This window comes from Hydractinia symbiolongicarpus, chromosome 4 (genome assembly GCF_029227915.1).
Source record: "Hydractinia symbiolongicarpus strain clone_291-10 chromosome 4, HSymV2.1, whole genome shotgun sequence".
NCBI classification, from domain to species: Eukaryota; Metazoa; Cnidaria; class Hydrozoa; order Anthoathecata; family Hydractiniidae; genus Hydractinia; species Hydractinia symbiolongicarpus.
In genome coordinates, this window is record NC_079878.1 from 25,309,157 (window position 1) to 25,327,231 (window position 18,075).

The 18,075-nt window shown below is 33.0% G+C and overlaps 2 protein-coding genes across 2 annotated transcripts; one reads left to right on the plus strand and one right to left on the minus strand.

Moving 5' to 3' along the window:
* LOC130642013 (acyl-coenzyme A thioesterase 9, mitochondrial-like) lies at positions 1–3,976 on the plus strand. The gene is made up of 3 exons (XM_057449082.1): positions 1–209; positions 1,151–1,289; positions 2,353–3,976. The coding sequence occupies exons 1-3, from the start codon at positions 33–35 to the stop codon at positions 3,360–3,362; spliced, it is 1,326 nt and encodes a 441-aa protein (XP_057305065.1). The 5' UTR covers positions 1–32; the 3' UTR covers positions 3,363–3,976.
* Positions 3,977–6,200: 2,224 nt separating this feature from the next.
* On the minus strand, positions 6,201–14,720 carry LOC130642014 (arrestin domain-containing protein 3-like). The gene is made up of 6 exons (XM_057449083.1): positions 14,377–14,720; positions 10,245–10,493; positions 9,338–9,568; positions 8,557–8,799; positions 7,810–8,000; positions 6,201–7,438 (listed from the first exon to the last, which is right to left on the minus strand). The coding sequence occupies exons 1-6, from the start codon at positions 14,633–14,635 to the stop codon at positions 7,343–7,345; spliced, it is 1,269 nt and encodes a 422-aa protein (XP_057305066.1). The 5' UTR covers positions 14,636–14,720; the 3' UTR covers positions 6,201–7,342.
* Positions 14,721–18,075: the final 3,355 nt, after the last annotated feature.

Consider the following 18,075-nt stretch of genomic DNA (forward strand, 5'->3'; position numbering starts at 1 on the left):
ATATAAAAGAATTGCATTTTTAGAGAAAAAGTATGAACATCTCATTGCTATCCCATCGTGGTTACAGACTGTGCAGAAATAAAATTATTCTAAAAGCTGTTGCTGGAATAAAACTTTGTTCCACTGATGATTCCAAAAGCAGTTATGTAGATGAAACTAAAACGGAAGAAGTTATTGTTGGTAGTAAAACGCTTCGGAAAAAACTTCAGGTATAAATCTCATTGTTTTCCAGCCAACTTCAAACACTTGAAGGGATCCTGAGATACTTTTACAAGTTTGATTCACTTGAAAGATTGCATGAGAAATTCTAAAGGATATCACTTTTTGTAAAATTTCATGTGACTTCAGATAAAGCTTTTTAAATATCTTCACACTTGACCACCTTCTTGGCTTAAAGTTATTATCATAAAAGTGCATGTTTGTTATGCATTGTTACTATTATGTACTTCTTTGCTAAATTAACAACTGATAAGTTTTTGGTATTCCCAACCAAACTTTAACAGACGAAACTTTCCCAAGTAAAAACATCCAGAAATCAAAGTAAAGAAAAAATCATGAAAGATAACTTTTACAAATAACCTATTTAAACATGTTTCTCAGCTTTTTTTAATTTTTCCAAGACTTAAGTTCTTTTAAAGATTTGTTAAAGTGAAGGAAAATGAAGGAAATGCATTGAGTGCATACCAAAATTTTTTGATAACAGTTACATATATATAATGGTCTTTCAGTTAAATATACGAGGAAAATATAAGAATATATAAATATATAAATTGGCCGATGATTTTAGGAAAATCCTATATTGCTTGGTAAAACTACTTTCATCCCTTTTATAGTGAACGAAAATTTATCGTAAAAAATGTTCAGTAATTGTCACAAAGTCCTTAGAAGCGAAATTTTATGAAGTTTATAAAAATAATCTTTTTATCTGTGAATAAAAAAGTTGTAGCACAGAGCGTGCCAAGTGGTATTTATACAAAGAAGTTCTGTTTGATCTCAGTTTATTATATGCTATCATTATTTTAAGAAATTAATTTCTGAATGTTGTCTATAAAAAATAGATATTTTTCTGTTATGTGAATCAGAGATTTTTTTCAATCTATTTTTCATTCTGTCCGTTCATTTTTGAGCTTTTGTTTTTATATTAACATAGCATCATGTTGGAGCAAGACAATTTTGGTTGGAGAATCTCGATATATTATCAAAAATCAATGCCAAACGAGCTTCAAAACAAGAAGATCTTATTACAAGAAAAATGAAGGACAGTGTTCAAGAAGTGATCATACCTTTGGGTAAATATTGATAATTTACAACCTTTAGTTGATTAATTTTCGCGAAATTACCAGAAATTACTTTGTCGCTAAAATTAACCATGCAAATTTTTTGTTTCCTAGTTTTTCTCAGTAAATTTAAAATATCTCGACAGGGTTGATTAACGAAAATTAATTTTCGCGAAGTGTATATTTTTTTAACCTTGTGAAAGTACTTTCGCGGGCAGAAACTTTTGCGTTTTTGACGCTTTTTCGCGAAAGTTTTAAAATTTTAAAACTGCATAATGCAAAATTATTTTCACACGAAATCATAACCAATTTAAAAAACGTGAAAGTTTTTCACTCGAAAAAGTATTTTATTTTAAAGTAATTTTAAGGCAAATTTAATCCCTGAAATACATTGTTATCAAAAAAATCAATGACACATGTAATTTGTAATTTTGCCATGCTAAACATTTCTCTAATATCTTTATTTCCTCCAGTACTTGTCGCAGCTTTCTTTTTTTTTGGAGTTTTCACAACTTTGGTAAGGTCATTACAAAATTAAAAAGGTTGCGAACGACTTTGTCTTATGCAGGCTCAATATAAAGATTCGTGATCAATTAGCAAAATTCCGCGGTACATTAGTGAAGAGGCCTATTACCTTAAACAAAGCAAGAAAAATTATAAAATTTGAAAAGAAAAATATATTTTTTTTTTCAATTCGCGAAATTTGTTAACAAAAACCGCGAAACGCGAAAGTTTATTTCATAAACTCTGCACGCAAAAGTTTCTGCCCGCGAAAGTTTCTGCCCGCGAAAGTTTCTGCCCTTAAGTCTTCGCGAAAATTATTTAACCCAAGGTACATACACTACTCTCTGTGTCTGGTAGACTCTTTTAGTTGTAGCTAGGCTCGGACAAGTCCCTTTCACCCACCCTCCTTGATATATCCTAAAGAAAAAAGAAAAATGCATCTGATTATAAGTGTTTGCGGTAAATGGATTACAAGTAGCAAGTATTTTTGTACATAATAAATAAGGAATTATCATGGCACATCCGTGTGTCTATTTTCTGCTCTACTGTTTATGTACAATTGTGTATATAGGTTCCAACCCTGCTGAACACGACAAATATTTAAATTTCTATGGGACGGTAAGATTTGGAAAACTTTTGGAAGATATGGATACATTGGCTGGTTGGGTTGGTTTTAAATACTTTAAAGGTCCTTCAGAAAGGGCACCGTTTTCGTTAGTAACAGCCTGTGTTGATAAAATCGATTTAAAAGAATCTCTTGTTGAATCGAACAAAGACATCAAATTAAAAGGTTTTGTGTCGTGGGCTGGTAAAACATCTTTGGAGGTGACAATACATATTGATCAGCAATCAAAAGATGGTTGGAAACGTCTTGCCGAGGCCGTGTTTGTTATGGTCGCCAGGTCGTTAAAAGATGGCACCGCCGCTGTGGTTAATAAAATTGAAGCCGTTGATGTTGAAGAAAAGCATTACTATGAACGAGGCAAAGTTAACAAAGCTTTGCGCCAGAAGAAATTGAAGGAGTCGTTGTTTAGAATGCCCCCCACTGCGAAGGAGAGAGATGTGATCCATAATATGTTTTTGGCGACGCTTGATCCTAACAAATCAACTTTTCACAGTCGTGTGAAACCAAAAGATACTGTTTGGATGGAAGATACTCAGTTGAAGAATATAATTATCTGTCACCCACAATCAAGGAATTTGTATAACAAAATATTTGGTGGTTTTTTAATGAGAGAAGCGTTCGAATTAGCATGGGCGACAGCGACCGTTTTTATAAAATCGAGACCAACTGTGATTTCTATGGATGACATTACCTTTCGTAAACCAGTTGAAGTTGGTTCGCTGCTTTACTTATCGAGTCAAATTGTGTTCACGAAAGGAAAGTACCTGCAAACTAGAGTACATGCTGAGGTGTTGGATCCCAAGACTGGTCACGTGGACACGACAAACATTTTTCATTTTCATTTCACAAGTGAAAAGGATATAAAGAATGTTATGCCCATGTCGTACGGCGAATACATTCTTTATTTGGACGGAAGGCGTCACTGTCCGCGACATATTCTTGACGACGACAGCTGATGTTTATGCTAAAAGAAAGCTAAATTATTGTGCATATAGAGTTTAAAATTTCTTTTTAATTTTTTGCTGATCCTGAAAAATTTTAAAATATTTAATAGAACAACCCTGGAAAAAGTATATTGGGGATTTTATCTTGAGTTCCTTAATATTAACTTTGGAGATGGAGGACGTATAGTTATTGCTAACAGGAATGCTCCAGGGACCTTGGAGGTAAGCAGCATTGACTTTGTGTAAATGGGAAGGGGGGGGGAGAATTAAAGGAAGAAGAATGAAAATTATTTTCAGGGTTGCAGTAAAAATGTTTTCAATCAGACTGATCCTAATTTATTCTGTTCATATTTTTAACTTTATATTAATCTTAAGTGGTATTTTTTTCACCGAGTTCTACAACACCACTACCTTAGATGGAGCGTACAAAAATATATATTATAAATATAAAGATATTTAAGTGTTTATTTGATTAGCTGCATTGTATAGTATTACGAGCTAATAATATATGTACCACTGAAATCCTTGAACCTCATGACCAAAGTTTCAATGTATAAAAACAATTAAAGACTGTATCTACATGATATTCTTTCTCACTAGTCAAATAAATTTGTGACAACTTGTTACGATGTTGCATTCAGCAGTTGATGTCAACGTTATCAAGAAGCCTAGGTTCTTGATAACATTGACATCATAGAAATTGATATCCCTTATCCTGAAATAAACATTTAAAAAAGCCTGCGCCACAGCTGTAATTGAAATGAAATGTTGCCGCATGATCTACAGTTTTTCTGAGTACGATGAACCCTCTCCACATATTTTTAAGAGCTACAATATATCTCATACGACGCTAATACCAAGACCAACACATTTCAAAAATGACTTTTATAGAAAGCTATATATTCTTGTACACTAATTTGTTGAAAAGAAAAAATGATAAGTTATTGTCGACAGTTGCAGGAAATGCTTGAACCGATACGAATTGGAAATCAAACAATCTCCCCTCGCATAGCGCGCGGAAATTAAATAATTTAAATGGACTAAAATGTTTCTTGTACTAGTGATATTTGTCCTAGGTTATTTTGACAGGTATTTGTTGTAATCACTAGTTTTTAATTTTAAATAAATCGCGCAATATTTAATAATGATATTTTTTCTGCAATTCACGTGTTGTAATGTGAAGCAAGCTAAACTACTCGCATCTTAAACTCGTACTTTTATGTTTTTTAGTCTTGAACTTGATACAGAATTTTATTCAGAGTATTCCATATCTAACTTTGTATTTCTTCATCGAACCTACAACCACAGACATATTGAAAAAAAGGGCGGAACTTCATAGATCGCAACCACTAACAATTAAGAACGCCGTTTTTAAGTGACATGCACTGCGAACTTGTCAATGCAATGTCACAGCGGACCATCTTCACGGGTGCTAATTTTTGCTGACAGCATGCCCCGATTTCGATATGTTTATTTCGGGCAGCTTTGGCGGGTGGAGTGAATTGTTTCATAATACAGATTTTGTGGTAACCCTGCCAAAGTAGAAAGCAGAGTCCAAATGATGCTGTTTGCCTATTTCGAGAAGTACCTAGAAAAAGAACGATTTTCCAAATTTCATTTCTAGAGTTGTACACATCGTGTGGGTGAAATAAAATTTGTAAAAGTGAAGCGATCTAATTAAAGTCAAGATTTGCTAGGATGCGCGATAATAACGTGCACGAATTTTAAGTGAAATATTATTCTTTAATGGATTTTTTTTAAAGTCATCTTGAAATAATAAATAAACAAAAGATCCCCAAAAAAATTTTTATCATGGTTAAACACAGACAGACGATACAAAATAGCTACTGTGAATCCCCGAAAATGATCCTCACCTCGGCCCCGATAATAAGTTTAACTTTTTTTAATTGTTTCTTTTTCCCCGATAATAAGCTTCCCCTGAGCCTTTGGGCTTATATTTGAAAAACCAAGATAACATTCGATGCTTTTTTCGAAAACTAATTGGATTGTTACTGAACGTTATGAAAAATATCTGCCAGTGAGTGTCAGTGAAAATGATGATGATTTTTTTCTCTTTCTGAAAATCTAAAACGGCGAGAAAGGTGTCCCTACTCTCTGGTTGAAGATTAAAGGTGTCGTATGTATAGAAAGTATGTTGTGTTTCGGTAAAAGAGAGCGCACAGGCCTTGTTTTTTATACTGCTTTCTGTTAGTGTCGTGATTCATAAAATCAAAACTATCACATCGGGTTCAACCTCGTTTCCAGGGCATTTTGCCTTGTTGATGAAGTTGATAGCGGCCACATTGTTGGGAACTCCGTAATAACAGCTCAGGGGTCACAAGACCCTGAAAACGAGGTTGATCAGGGTTGTCACTCTTTTTTAGGCACAAATTTAAATATTTAAGTTTTGAAAAGAACTTTCAACCCTTTTAAAGATAATCACAGTATTTTCAAAAATATTTAGAAGATTTTAAAATTTCTCTACAGAAACTGAAAATCTTTAAGATTTTAAAACTTTTTAGGGGGATAAAATTTTGCCAAATTGGCGAATTTTGTCGAAACTTTCACCTCGTGGGCTATCTGAGGGAAACGAAAACTATATGCTATTTCTCATAAGGCATAAGGGATCAAACTTTAACGTTGAAAGAGTTCTGGTGAAGGCATGCTTTTATTCTTTGAAATTTAGCGCAATATTAAGGACAGCTTTTGCCAGCGCTGTTCGTTTTATTAGCTAAAAGCGCTGCAGCGTATAATTCCGTAATTCCATGATTTCAAACTTGCTAGAGTCGTCACCATTTTCAGTTTGTGCGTACTCTTTAGTTTTCAGTGTGCTGTTCGGAATAACGACAATTTTTTACTTCCATATAAAATTTATTTTAATGCACCAGTCCTAAAATACAAGCCACAAAATAATGCGTATATTTTAGTTCGTCGTAATTTATATACAATATATTAATATTTTTTTCACCATACATAATTAGTGCGTTGGACCATACTTAGGGAGGATTTAGCCAGCTTTTAAAACATTCCAGAGATTTCACGATTTTTTTTAGCAAAATTAATTTCGCGAATCAGCATTTTAATCCACTTGGCGTAAAATTAACATTCGCAAAATTCAAAATGCTTTTGTTCTATAGGTCTGCGTTTAATTTTACCTCGTTTGCGAAAAAATGAAAAAAATAAATATAGCAAAAAAAAAATTTATTTCTCTGACACCTTACAAAGAACTATATATTATATTTAAAATACCTGCAAAACTTCTATCCACCAAGCAAAATGTTTTATGCAGGAATTTCCTATTTGGTTGGCAAGCAGAACTCTAAGTCAGTTTAAAATCTGATGTCATAACAGTCAACAATTTCTGTTATTTTTTATTCTACGGATGAAACATTTTGCTTGGAGGAAGATCATTTATTAACCTGTTGTTAAAACACTCTGTAAATACACACTGTAAAAACATGTAAAAAATATGTACAAGTTTTAATGCCCTTAACTCTTCAAAACATGCAAACGAGGCAAGCGTTAGCGTGCACAACAATGCATACCGGTATGTCATTTCTGTACACAATGCAATGCATGCCGGTATGTCGTTGTGTTAAGGAAAAATAAAAAGGTCCAATTCTTCCACCTATCAGATTCAATGCGAAACACAAATGATTCTCTTGGAAAAAAAAATTTGTTCGTCAAAAAAGTTATTAAAAATTCTGGATTAGTAAAAACAAATACATAAATAACTAATAATTATAATGTTAAAAAATACCCTCGTTAAAGTAGGTTTTATTGGGTGAAGAACAGAACTTCTCAAAAATCACTGAGAATTTGAGAACATAAAGTTTCAAAGATGTAGATAATTCACTATGGGACACTCCAATTTTGTTTGATAATAAAAAAAATATTTAGCAGCGGCTGGCGTCTATTAAGCACTAGAGGGTAGCAGGTAAAAAGTACAACAAAAAAGGGGATAAAATTACTTGCCGTATTAAACGAAATGTTCATTCTATCGGCGGCATGACGCTATCAACAGCCGCTTCTTGTGGAGTGGGAGCACGTTCTGGCTCATCTGGTAATGCCGTCGGTGTCGCAGGTTTCTAAAACAAATATTTTTTAGAAGAAATTAACACAAAAATGTTCATCATAAAATCCCGCAAACAATATTTAATAAAATATTGGAGAACTGAAAACAAATCATCTCAAGAGCTCACATGAATCGACGCCTCTTTAAAATAAACGCCTAGGGTAATCAGCTAAATGGAATTAACTCCCATTGGGTGTTTTACATCGTAGCGAATAAAGCATATAGGTTTCGTAGTTTTTTTTTTATCAGTGCTTAATTTTTACTTGAAATCACATGATAACCACACGAAAATAGAAATATGTATAATAACGCCCTTTTTTACCGCCCTTTCAAAATTGACGCTTGGGTTAAACATTTTATCTTACACAGTGAAGCAACACCTACCTTGCTAGGCACAGCGTACGTATATATTGGAACGTATTTGTCATGTTGGTAATCTTTATCTTTAGGTTTTTCATCCTTCTTGTTTAGCTTGACCGGTTTTTGGTCTGGTATCTCCGAGTATAACGGCGGGATCATGTCCGGGTGGCCAAGAAATTCCATAGGAGCTGGTCCAACTTTGCTTGGTTTCGCTTCTACATGAAATTAAATATTTTGACAATTTGTGTCCCTAACTTAGAGAAAAATTTGTTTGCGGAAGAAAAAATTGCGGAGTTTAAGTGTGCGAATAGATGCAAACGCAAAATGAAAGATTGTAATTCACATATTTTTCATTGAAATTGAGGAATAAAAAATCGCGAAATTGGAAAAGCGAATATTTTTGCTAATATACCATATGTTCAAAGAATTATTGCAAACAAGAGAGAAATTAGGTAAATTGTGAAATAAGCACTGCGTACTTTTTTGTTCAAAACAAGAGGAATTTAAGCTTGCGAATACGCGGAAAACTTGCAGACATCAATACCGCATTCAATTCTTCCGAATTTTCGAATAAGTTCCAAAATCACAAAAAATATGTTCTTTACAAAGAAGACCAAAATTTTTACGTCTAAAATTCTTCCATCGAGGTAACCGACACAAATCTGTCAGATTCACGGTTAGCTTAATGGCTTAGTTTACACGACCCATATCATATTTTATGCTTTTCACACAAATCACATTACTCTTCACACACTAAGGAATTCTACTTACCAACTTTACTTTGCTTCAATGATGATTCAGGAGGAGGGTTACCATACGACGTAATATATGGTACTGTTGCGATGACAACAGGTAGTTTAAACTCCATATCAATTCCCATTGGTACATCAAGATGAATTTCAACCCAGTATTTGATTTTTATGAACTTACTGTTTTGCAAGGTGGGAACAAGTGGAGGCACATGTAACGGCTCGCTTTCCCAGTTCAAAACACCACCCTCTTTGATATCACCAGCTGTAAAATAAACATTGCAGAATATTGCAGATTTCAGCATGCTGGCCATATTTGCATAAATTTGTAGTAATTTTCGCGGATTTGCGAAATATCTGAGAATTGCAGTGGAATTTATTAAATATTTTTATAAATAAGTAGTTATTAGTTTATTTTTAAGAATTACCTTCTTTAATATACCATAAAAACACAATTCATGTTAAATAGCTTTTTCAGAGAACTATTATGCCTATAATTACGCTCAATTCTTGTTACGCGAAAATTAACACAAACGCGAAATAGGAAGATACAAAATATTCATATTATCTACTGTGCAGGAAATTTTCAATTAACAAGTACAAAGTTTTGCAAACGTAAAATTTAAAAACAACTTTTGTTTTAAAAGTAAGATCCAGAACAAGTGAGAAATCTGTCATAAAAATTATTAAAAATGACGATCACCGTGCGTTAAAGTACTTTATTGAATTAATGTCAGTAAACTTTCGTCGGATAAAGGTGTTACTTTGAGGATACTTTGGTGCGTTTCTACAAAAACACTTACAAGAAATTTTAGCAACGGTATGTTCGATATCTCGTTCATCCTTACCAGCACCTTCCTTGCGTTTAGCGTTAAATTCAACTTTTTGGATTAGTTTCGCACTTAAGCCATCCATTTCACGACTTGTGTTATTGGCAACAGAAGCTTTGATGAGTATCGATTCGCCTGGACAATAAGCAGATCGATCCAAGTTGGCCGACAACACTAAAGGTCCTGATGCACAACACAAGCAACCTATAAAAATGAAATCAATTTTTATTGAACTACAAGGCTTTAATCGTCACTTCCTTGTAATTTTTTGCTTTTCATTTTCTTAAATTATAAAGAAAATTTTGCGATGCAAAAAAACTACCAAATTTTGCATTTTAATAATCGTCGCGATTGAACAAGTTTAATGGATTTAAAATGAGAATTTATATGAGAATTTATTTTTTACGCCCACTAAAACTAGATAAAAAATGGAACTAAAGGATAAATAAATGTTTACACTTTTTCGTTGCATAATTTGTGAAGTTAGATGTTAAAAAACAGATAAATGAATGTTTACACTTTTTCGTTGCATATTTTGTGAAGTTAGATGTTAAAAAACAATGGGTGGTATGAATGATAATAAGGATAAAGTATTATTATTCATGTAAATATTTTTAAACATATTCACATCACTACATACCTTGATAAACCCTCGAAACAGCACCTCAGTTATAATACGTCATGCATTAATAAGCATATTATAAAAACTAGTTCCACAATCTTGAGACCAGATAAAGATTGTTCAAAAAATTAAAAAAGCTTCATAGACAGTTTTGAAGCCAACTTGTTTTTCATGGGAGACAAGCTTTATAATTGTCAATAAGTTGGAATAACATAAATTGTGAAATTTTGTAAGTTTTAAATGCAATCTACTACCTACCCAGAGTTTTTTCATCATTATCACCAGGTCCTCCTCGATAGATGTCTTTGTTGCTGTCAATGATCTCATTTATGACAAACATTCGTTTTAACTTCAAATCTTTTTTCCATGACTTTTTGATTTTCATTTTTAATACATATCTTATGTGACCATGGATACCCTCATAAGAAGTTTGCAGTTTTTCTGGTAACTTGAATGAAAAAGGGAAGCTGTGAGAGCCTTCTTCCAGCTTTTCTTTTTTACCTTCACCTAAACGAACATACTTCATGGTAAATGGTACTGCAAACATTACATATTGATATTGCAATGTTAATTCTGTTGTTATCTTTCAGTAACCAATACAATAGCATTAGAGACTGGTGAAGCCTTCAAGTTACCTCATCAAGGTAAGTATCATTTAACATTACATTCCAGTTTATATTGATCAGAGGATCAGTAAACCAAAATATGTTTGTTCTCTACCCATGAGAAAAACAAAACACCACTGAGAAATCAATATTACCTTTCTGTCAGTTTCATAGAAAATCTGCAAAAAGGTTAAATATTACTGTACTCAGGGTTGGATTTACACATTAGCAAACTCAGTGCTCCCTAAGGCAAATCTGAATGACCAATGCACTTTCTTGAATTTCGATTTTGCTGAATATTACAGTACCAACTCGACATTCCCTATTCACACCTAGCAGCTTCATGTGATTCTGTATAATTTGGTCAACTCGGTGAGAAGCTCCCTATATTAAATCCTTTTTACAAGAGTTATTTACTTTTTTCTTCACAAAATTGGCCAGAGAAAGGATAGCCATGGGTTAATTGGTGCTATGGTTAATTCAAGTCGATGTTTTTCTAATTATTATGTCAACTGTTTCAATGACATATTAAAAGATAGCAAAAAGTAATTTTTTCTGACAACTCAACAACACAATAACAATCCAGTTTGATGAAAATGATAAAGGAAATTTAGTCTTGTGAATAAAATGTTATCTTTTTTAACAAGTACCTTCTTTAAATTAACACCCACTTCAAATAGTTTAAGCACCATTCTCAAAGAGACAATAATGTACTAAAATCGTTTTCTTGTTCTCCTTTCTTGAAAATTGTTTCTTTTGAGGTCAGGTGTTATCAGAGCCTTACTAACTTTCTTGCTAATTTTTTGGAAATGCTTTTCAAAAAACTGAGCAAGAAAGTTAAGTTTCAGAATCATATATCCCAAAAAAATCGATGCTAACATATTCATTGAGGAACTAATGAAATGTTGAACTACTTTGTCCATTACTCTTTTTTTGGAAATTGTTTATTCAAATTGTGCAATGTATTTTTATCAATTTTATTACAGTGCCCCTACACCTGTATGTTTCTATGTGCTAAATAATTTGCATAAAGGAGAAAAATCCTGTATCCATCCCTGATAATTCAGTATGAACCATCACTACGTCCTCCAAAATCGTTAGAAATGTACAAATCTTATTAGAAAATCGAAAACATTGTCGGTTTAGTAAGAGGTTTCAATGTAAGTCCGATATCACTGTTAGAATCTCAATTACACCGAGTTTTTTTTCGAAAAAACAAAAACCAAGTTTTTTGTCTCAGTTATTATGACTTGGTTTCAATAATTTCCATAGCAAAAAATTTTTTAACCACAGGTTTGACAGGTTTGATTATTTCATTTTTCTATCGCCAAGATTTAAATTTAACTCATATCTTAATCGCGAAAATGAATGCATGTAGAAAATAAATATGGAACTTATTAGTGCAATATTGTGTAAAAACCAATACTGCTTTAAGTATCCTATAAGAACCGCAAAAGCCCATTAATAAATTTTGCACGCCCTGCTAAAGTTGTTTGACACGCTAATTAGTTCCATTTTTGTTTTCTAAACTTCTTGCTCTTAATGTAGACTGTGTGCTATTTATTTTCACATCACAAATTCACATATTTTAACAAGTGTGTATTCAGAGAATCTGAGATTTTCTTTTCACAAGTTTCTCATTTATTGGTGTCAAGAACGCCACTAGATGATATTTACCTTCAAATAGAATCTGTGCAACTACACATTCAATATGAACTGTGTATTACTTCAGTCCCAGATCATCTTGCTAAAACGGCAAAAATTTTTGTTTTTAAGTAAGAGGTCGAGGCCACGAGGTTGTAAAAATAATTATTGATTGTTTTTACAGTGAATTCTATATTATTCGAAAAGGTTGCTAGCATTTTATTAAATTAAAAAGTCTGCGGTGTCACAGAAGTTTGCGAGGTTTGAATAATAGGAAGTTCGTTGTATAATTTTTCTTCGCTTTAAATAGCCTCATGACCGTCTTTATCACAAGAATTATAGTTGTTGTTTGTAATCGTTAAGTGAAAAGATTATTATTAGGAAGTTGTACAGTTGAATATTTTGGGTACAATCTTTCAGGTACAATAATCATTTCAAAATTTAATTGTATGCGTTTTTGCTTTAGTTAATTGCTCTCTCTTCTGCGTTATTTGGATTTCTTAGCTTTTTTAAAAGCTCCATGACCGTGCATCTATCCGCTTGGTCTCAGGATTGCCAGATATTTCGGTTATAAAACATATGTTGTAAAACAAAACAACACAAGAGATATTACACAACAAATGTTCATCATCATCATCATCATTCTCAGCTTAACGTCCGTTTTCCATGCTAGCATGGGTTGGACGGGGTATATTAATGACCCTCTTCCAATCTGATCTAGACTGTGTTAGATCTAAACTCAACTTCCTCTGTATCAAGTCTGTCCTTATAACCTCCTGCCAAGTCTTTCTCGGTCTGCCTCTCGGCTTTTTCCCGGGAACTATCAAGTCTCTAAACTTTCTTAGCCAATTATCCTTGTCCATTCTTTCCAAGTGCCCCAGCCAATTTAATCTTCTTATCTGGATAACAATTCTACGGATACTTAGCCTGCTTCTTAGCTCACCTGAACTCTTTCCCTCATATAATTCCTTTCTAAACAGTCAAGATCTTCCTGCTTCACTGCCCATGTTTCACTACCGTACAACATAACACTTCTTACACAGGCCTCATACAACCTACCTTTTAACCCAATTGACAAGATTCCGCTAGTCAACAAAGGAAGTAACTCTCTGAACTTTTTCCAAGCAGAACCTATCCTGCAAGTAACACTTCTTCCAACACCCCTTCACTGCCCTACATATCACCTAAGTAACAAAAGTTCTCAACTACCTCTAACGAGCCACTGTTGTACATCATTAACGCTGGAAATATTCATTCTCTAAAATCTCACCTTTGCAACGCTTGCATACAAACTGAATGTCAGCTCTTAACCTTCCACCAATACTATTGCACTTCTTATGTACCCAATGCTTGCAAGTCTGACAAAAAATTGAGCTACTACCAACCCCTTTCCTGCAAACTCCACAAAGCCATTTTCCAACTACAAAACTCACACTTGATGTTGTAGAGATAAATTCTAAATATCTCTACGATAGTTGCGCAACAATTACAGACTTTAACAGAAACCAACCTTTAGCAAACTTTTAGTTTCTAGCTCGCAAATAGCTTACAACAAATGCTTAGCTTTACAAAATCAGTTATCCCAATTTGCATTTTTTATATACAAATCACACTAGAAATTATTAAAATTAAGAAAGTGTTTATAGTATTTTATTACAGTGTATATTATATGTATATGGTTTCATAAGTTATAAGAATTTAAAATATTAAGAATTATATTTCGATATATCAACAATTGCCAATTTATTTCGAAAAACAACGACCAACCTCCATGCTTCCAGCAACTATTGCACACATGAATATTACACAGAAAATTAATTCATCAGGAGAACTGCATTTGGTTCTGAGATTCAAATGGGGCTAGCCATACATAGCATGAGGGAGGGTATTTGAATGAACTATAATTGTTTAACGAAATGTCGAAAATATAAACATCTTATTTTTATTTTGAGATTGCATTGTGCCTGTTTATTCATGCAACCAAAACACAGAAACAAACTAATGGTGTTTTCTATTTTCTAATTAAAATCATACATTTCTAACAATTTTGAAGGATGTAGTGATATTAAAACCAGAATTACTTATACGTCACGAACAGTCTCCTTAGTTTGTTTTAAATAAAAAGTACAAAATGCACTAACCAAATATTTTTTTCTTGATTTCACATATTTTCTCCTTACTCTCATATTCTTCAACATGTCTTTCACCTTCTTCATCAACCACAGTTTTTTCCCACTCCACCTTACTTTTACCTGTACAGATAATTTCAATGCTGTCCATATCCATTGATCGATTCATCACAATATCTACTGAACCCTCTATGTCTTCTCCTGGATAAAATACCATTCGACCATCACACAGCTTAATATCGCATTTGTCAATTTTGTTTGATTTCATCATCTTGAAGATTTATTTTTACTAATACAATAATCAGTTTTATTACTTTATATATACCAGTATTAAATTGTATAACATCTATAGTTTTAGACATAAATCATGACAGTACTGTTATTATGTTGCTAATCTCAAAATAACTTCAATGATAATACAATGTATAATTAACAGTATCAAATTTATTATGGATACAACATTATTACTTCTCAGTTGGAATTATATTGAAAACTGTGATTAGTAAATACAAGATTCAATTCAAAAGTTCAATATCAACATTAATAATTTAACTTGCAATCAAGAAGAAGAGAAGATAATGTGCAGGGTTACATATACCAATATAAGCACCAGCAAATACACTTGTATGAAAATCACAGTGTTGCTGTTAACAACAAATTTAAAGCACAATACCAATAGTTAACTGATTATAAAAAGTCGAACAACCTTTAAGAGCCCAGGCATATCTGTTTTGAACTTATACTCAGGGACTGGAAAGTAGTTTGAGTATTTTTTTGTATGCCACTATATGACTATATGACACGTTTTGTACTTTGAAAGTTGTTGTTTAAGGTCCTAGATATGTCATATAACTTGAATGGGGATGTGGCATTTCTGACACGATTATTAAATTAACCCCATATATATAAACCCTGTACATGTAAAACTTTGAGAATACTCAAAAAACTACTTGTACTAAAGCGATTCCAAAATAATTGTTGAAAAAATTTAATCCTAGTTAAAAATGTTATCTCCTAAATAGCACTTAAAATGAGGATGGAAAAATATGTCAATTATTATACTTTACATAAGGGTTATAGTCCATTGAATAATGTTTTTAACCATGATTAAAATTTTCAACAATTATTTAGGAATCGCCTTAGTTAGCTTGCTACTTAAGCATTAAACCCTTGATTAACTAATTATCATTCCATGAATGATAATTTGTTAATCAAAGGTTTAGATCTTTTTATTTCCAAAACTGCTGTGGCTTTCAGCTTCAATATGACAATACGAATGAACCCATTTAGAGCTCTCTTAATTGCAGATCAAGGCTCAGTTATGTAACGAAATTCTCTGTGTTGTTTTATGTGTTAATCTTCTAGGTCATCTTCCTACTTTATTAAACCGCTTTTACACGATCAAATTTTATATGACATATGTACTATATAATCATATAAACCACCCGCTCTTCTCATCATATGCACTGTTATTACACGATCATACATTGTGCATCAAATTTTACTTTCACTTCTTTTTCTTTATCAACATGAGTGATGAGGAACTTGCCACCGCTGCTGTAATAATTGCAGTTGTCTCAAAAAAAAGTCAAGAAGAAAAAAAAAAGTATTGGGTGAAGCCATGGCTAAGTAGATGGCCACAACTCGGTCTTTATGAGACTTTGATGTTGGAATTGGGTTTAGAAGAAGAGAATGATGATTATTACTAGAGGATATAGAGAACATGTTTGTTTGGTGACCAAATTTATAGCAAAATATATGAGCAACTTACGACTCATCCCAAAAGTTTCCGCTAATCTGCTTAATGCTAACTGTCTCATGTTCCTGTTTTTGTCTTCCTCGGAAGACACGTTCCACAAACACTCTTCCTACTCTTCCTCTCCTAAGCATCAATAAATTTATCTGTGTCAATTTTAGTTTTTCTTCCTGCCATTTTTTTCTCTTAAATATTTCCTCACTCTTCTTTATGTTTGTTTCATGTTTACATAACTTCGGCACAATTAAAAACGTGTTCTGATTGGTTAAAACTTAATTTCAATAAAAGACAAAGGGTTTGTATGATTATATCATATAAAAAATAGGATGTGTTCTATCTTAAAAAAATTGACCATATAAATATGATCATAAAAATTTTCATCATTTAACATATGTTACACAATCAAATTTATATGATCATATAGTATATGTCATAAAAAATTTGATCGCGTAAAAGCGGCTTTACACATAGAAAGAGGCTTCATTTTCTTACTTCTGGTTGCTAAAATTGCTTTAAATTGTATATATGCAAAACCTAAACTGACTTATATGTTGCAATAAATAAGTGCCCTGGAAAAGCCGCATAATTACCTAGGGTTGTGATGGTATGGGTCATTCTAATTCTAAATGTAGGTGCTGGTGACAAAAGAGGTTTGTCACATTTTTCCCCCACCTCCTACCCACTTGCCAAATTTTTTTCTTGACAAAGGGAATGTTATCATAGCCCTGGGTTAACCCAAGACATGTGAGGGAAATTGGGGAGATGGGGGCTATTGGATGTTGTTGCAAAGCAGGGCACAGAACCTAACTATCTGCAAATAAGTATTAAATACACTCTAGAGGTCCATTGAAGCCATCCATGGTCCTGTCCTGGAAATAACAGACAGGGTATATCCCTCAGTATTTGTGAGGTTAGCTATGCAAAATATGTACATCTCTCTCATGTTAACCTTGATCCCAGAATACGTAGCTAGCTACCAAGATAGTAGTAGGACTAATGCATGCAATTTTTCTTGTCCTGTTTAAAACTTCGATTGTTTAAGTATCTTTAAGGCTTAAACCAAAAAAGTATGATTCCTTTCTTATCAAAAAATGTGTAATGGGAACAGGGCTGTTGTACAACAAAATATCTTGACAACTATTGCACCTTTAGAAAATTAGCTAGTTAGCTATATCTATTTTAAATAATATGATAGTTGGTCGTTGGTTATTTGTATTACTGTCTTCTGCTGTAAAGGGGAAATTCTAAAACCGCTCCGCTCCTTTTTATTACTTTTAGATAGCTAGAGCAGCAAATTTAAGCAGCCTGGTCTTACCAAATGCCTCAAAAAGGATGAAGGCTATTTTAAAAGAAATAATAAAATCAGTACTCCTTGGACATTCTAAATCAATGCTCTTCTCTGCATTTTTCAATTCACAATCGTGTCGTCGCCATGGCAAAAGTAGCATTTATTTACCATGCACAACAAATCCGCCATCATGAATTGAATCGAGTTTAAACATCATGTTTTGAAATCTCGTGCATTTGATGTACGACGCATGTTCCACTCACGCATATTTACGGGACGAATTTATTTGGGAAGCACTTCATGGAAGGATCCATATAGTCTGTGAATATGTCGTATACTTGAACCTCTAACACAACCTCACCTTTACCCGACATTGTCGTATTCCTTTCCTCACGACAGCTCAACTGCATCCGACACGCGACGTTAAACAATTTATCAACGTCGTGATGTTGTTAATACATACTACTGCCTAATGTAATATCTTTGTAATATACAGTAATACACTGTAGTACTTAGTAATATGCCGTATTGTATACTGTAGTACTTAGTAATATGCCGTATTACTTTGTAGTATCCAGTAATACACTGTAATACCTTGTAGTATTCAGTAATACCCTGTAATACCTTGTAGTATTCAGTAATATACTGTAATGCCTTGTAGTATTCG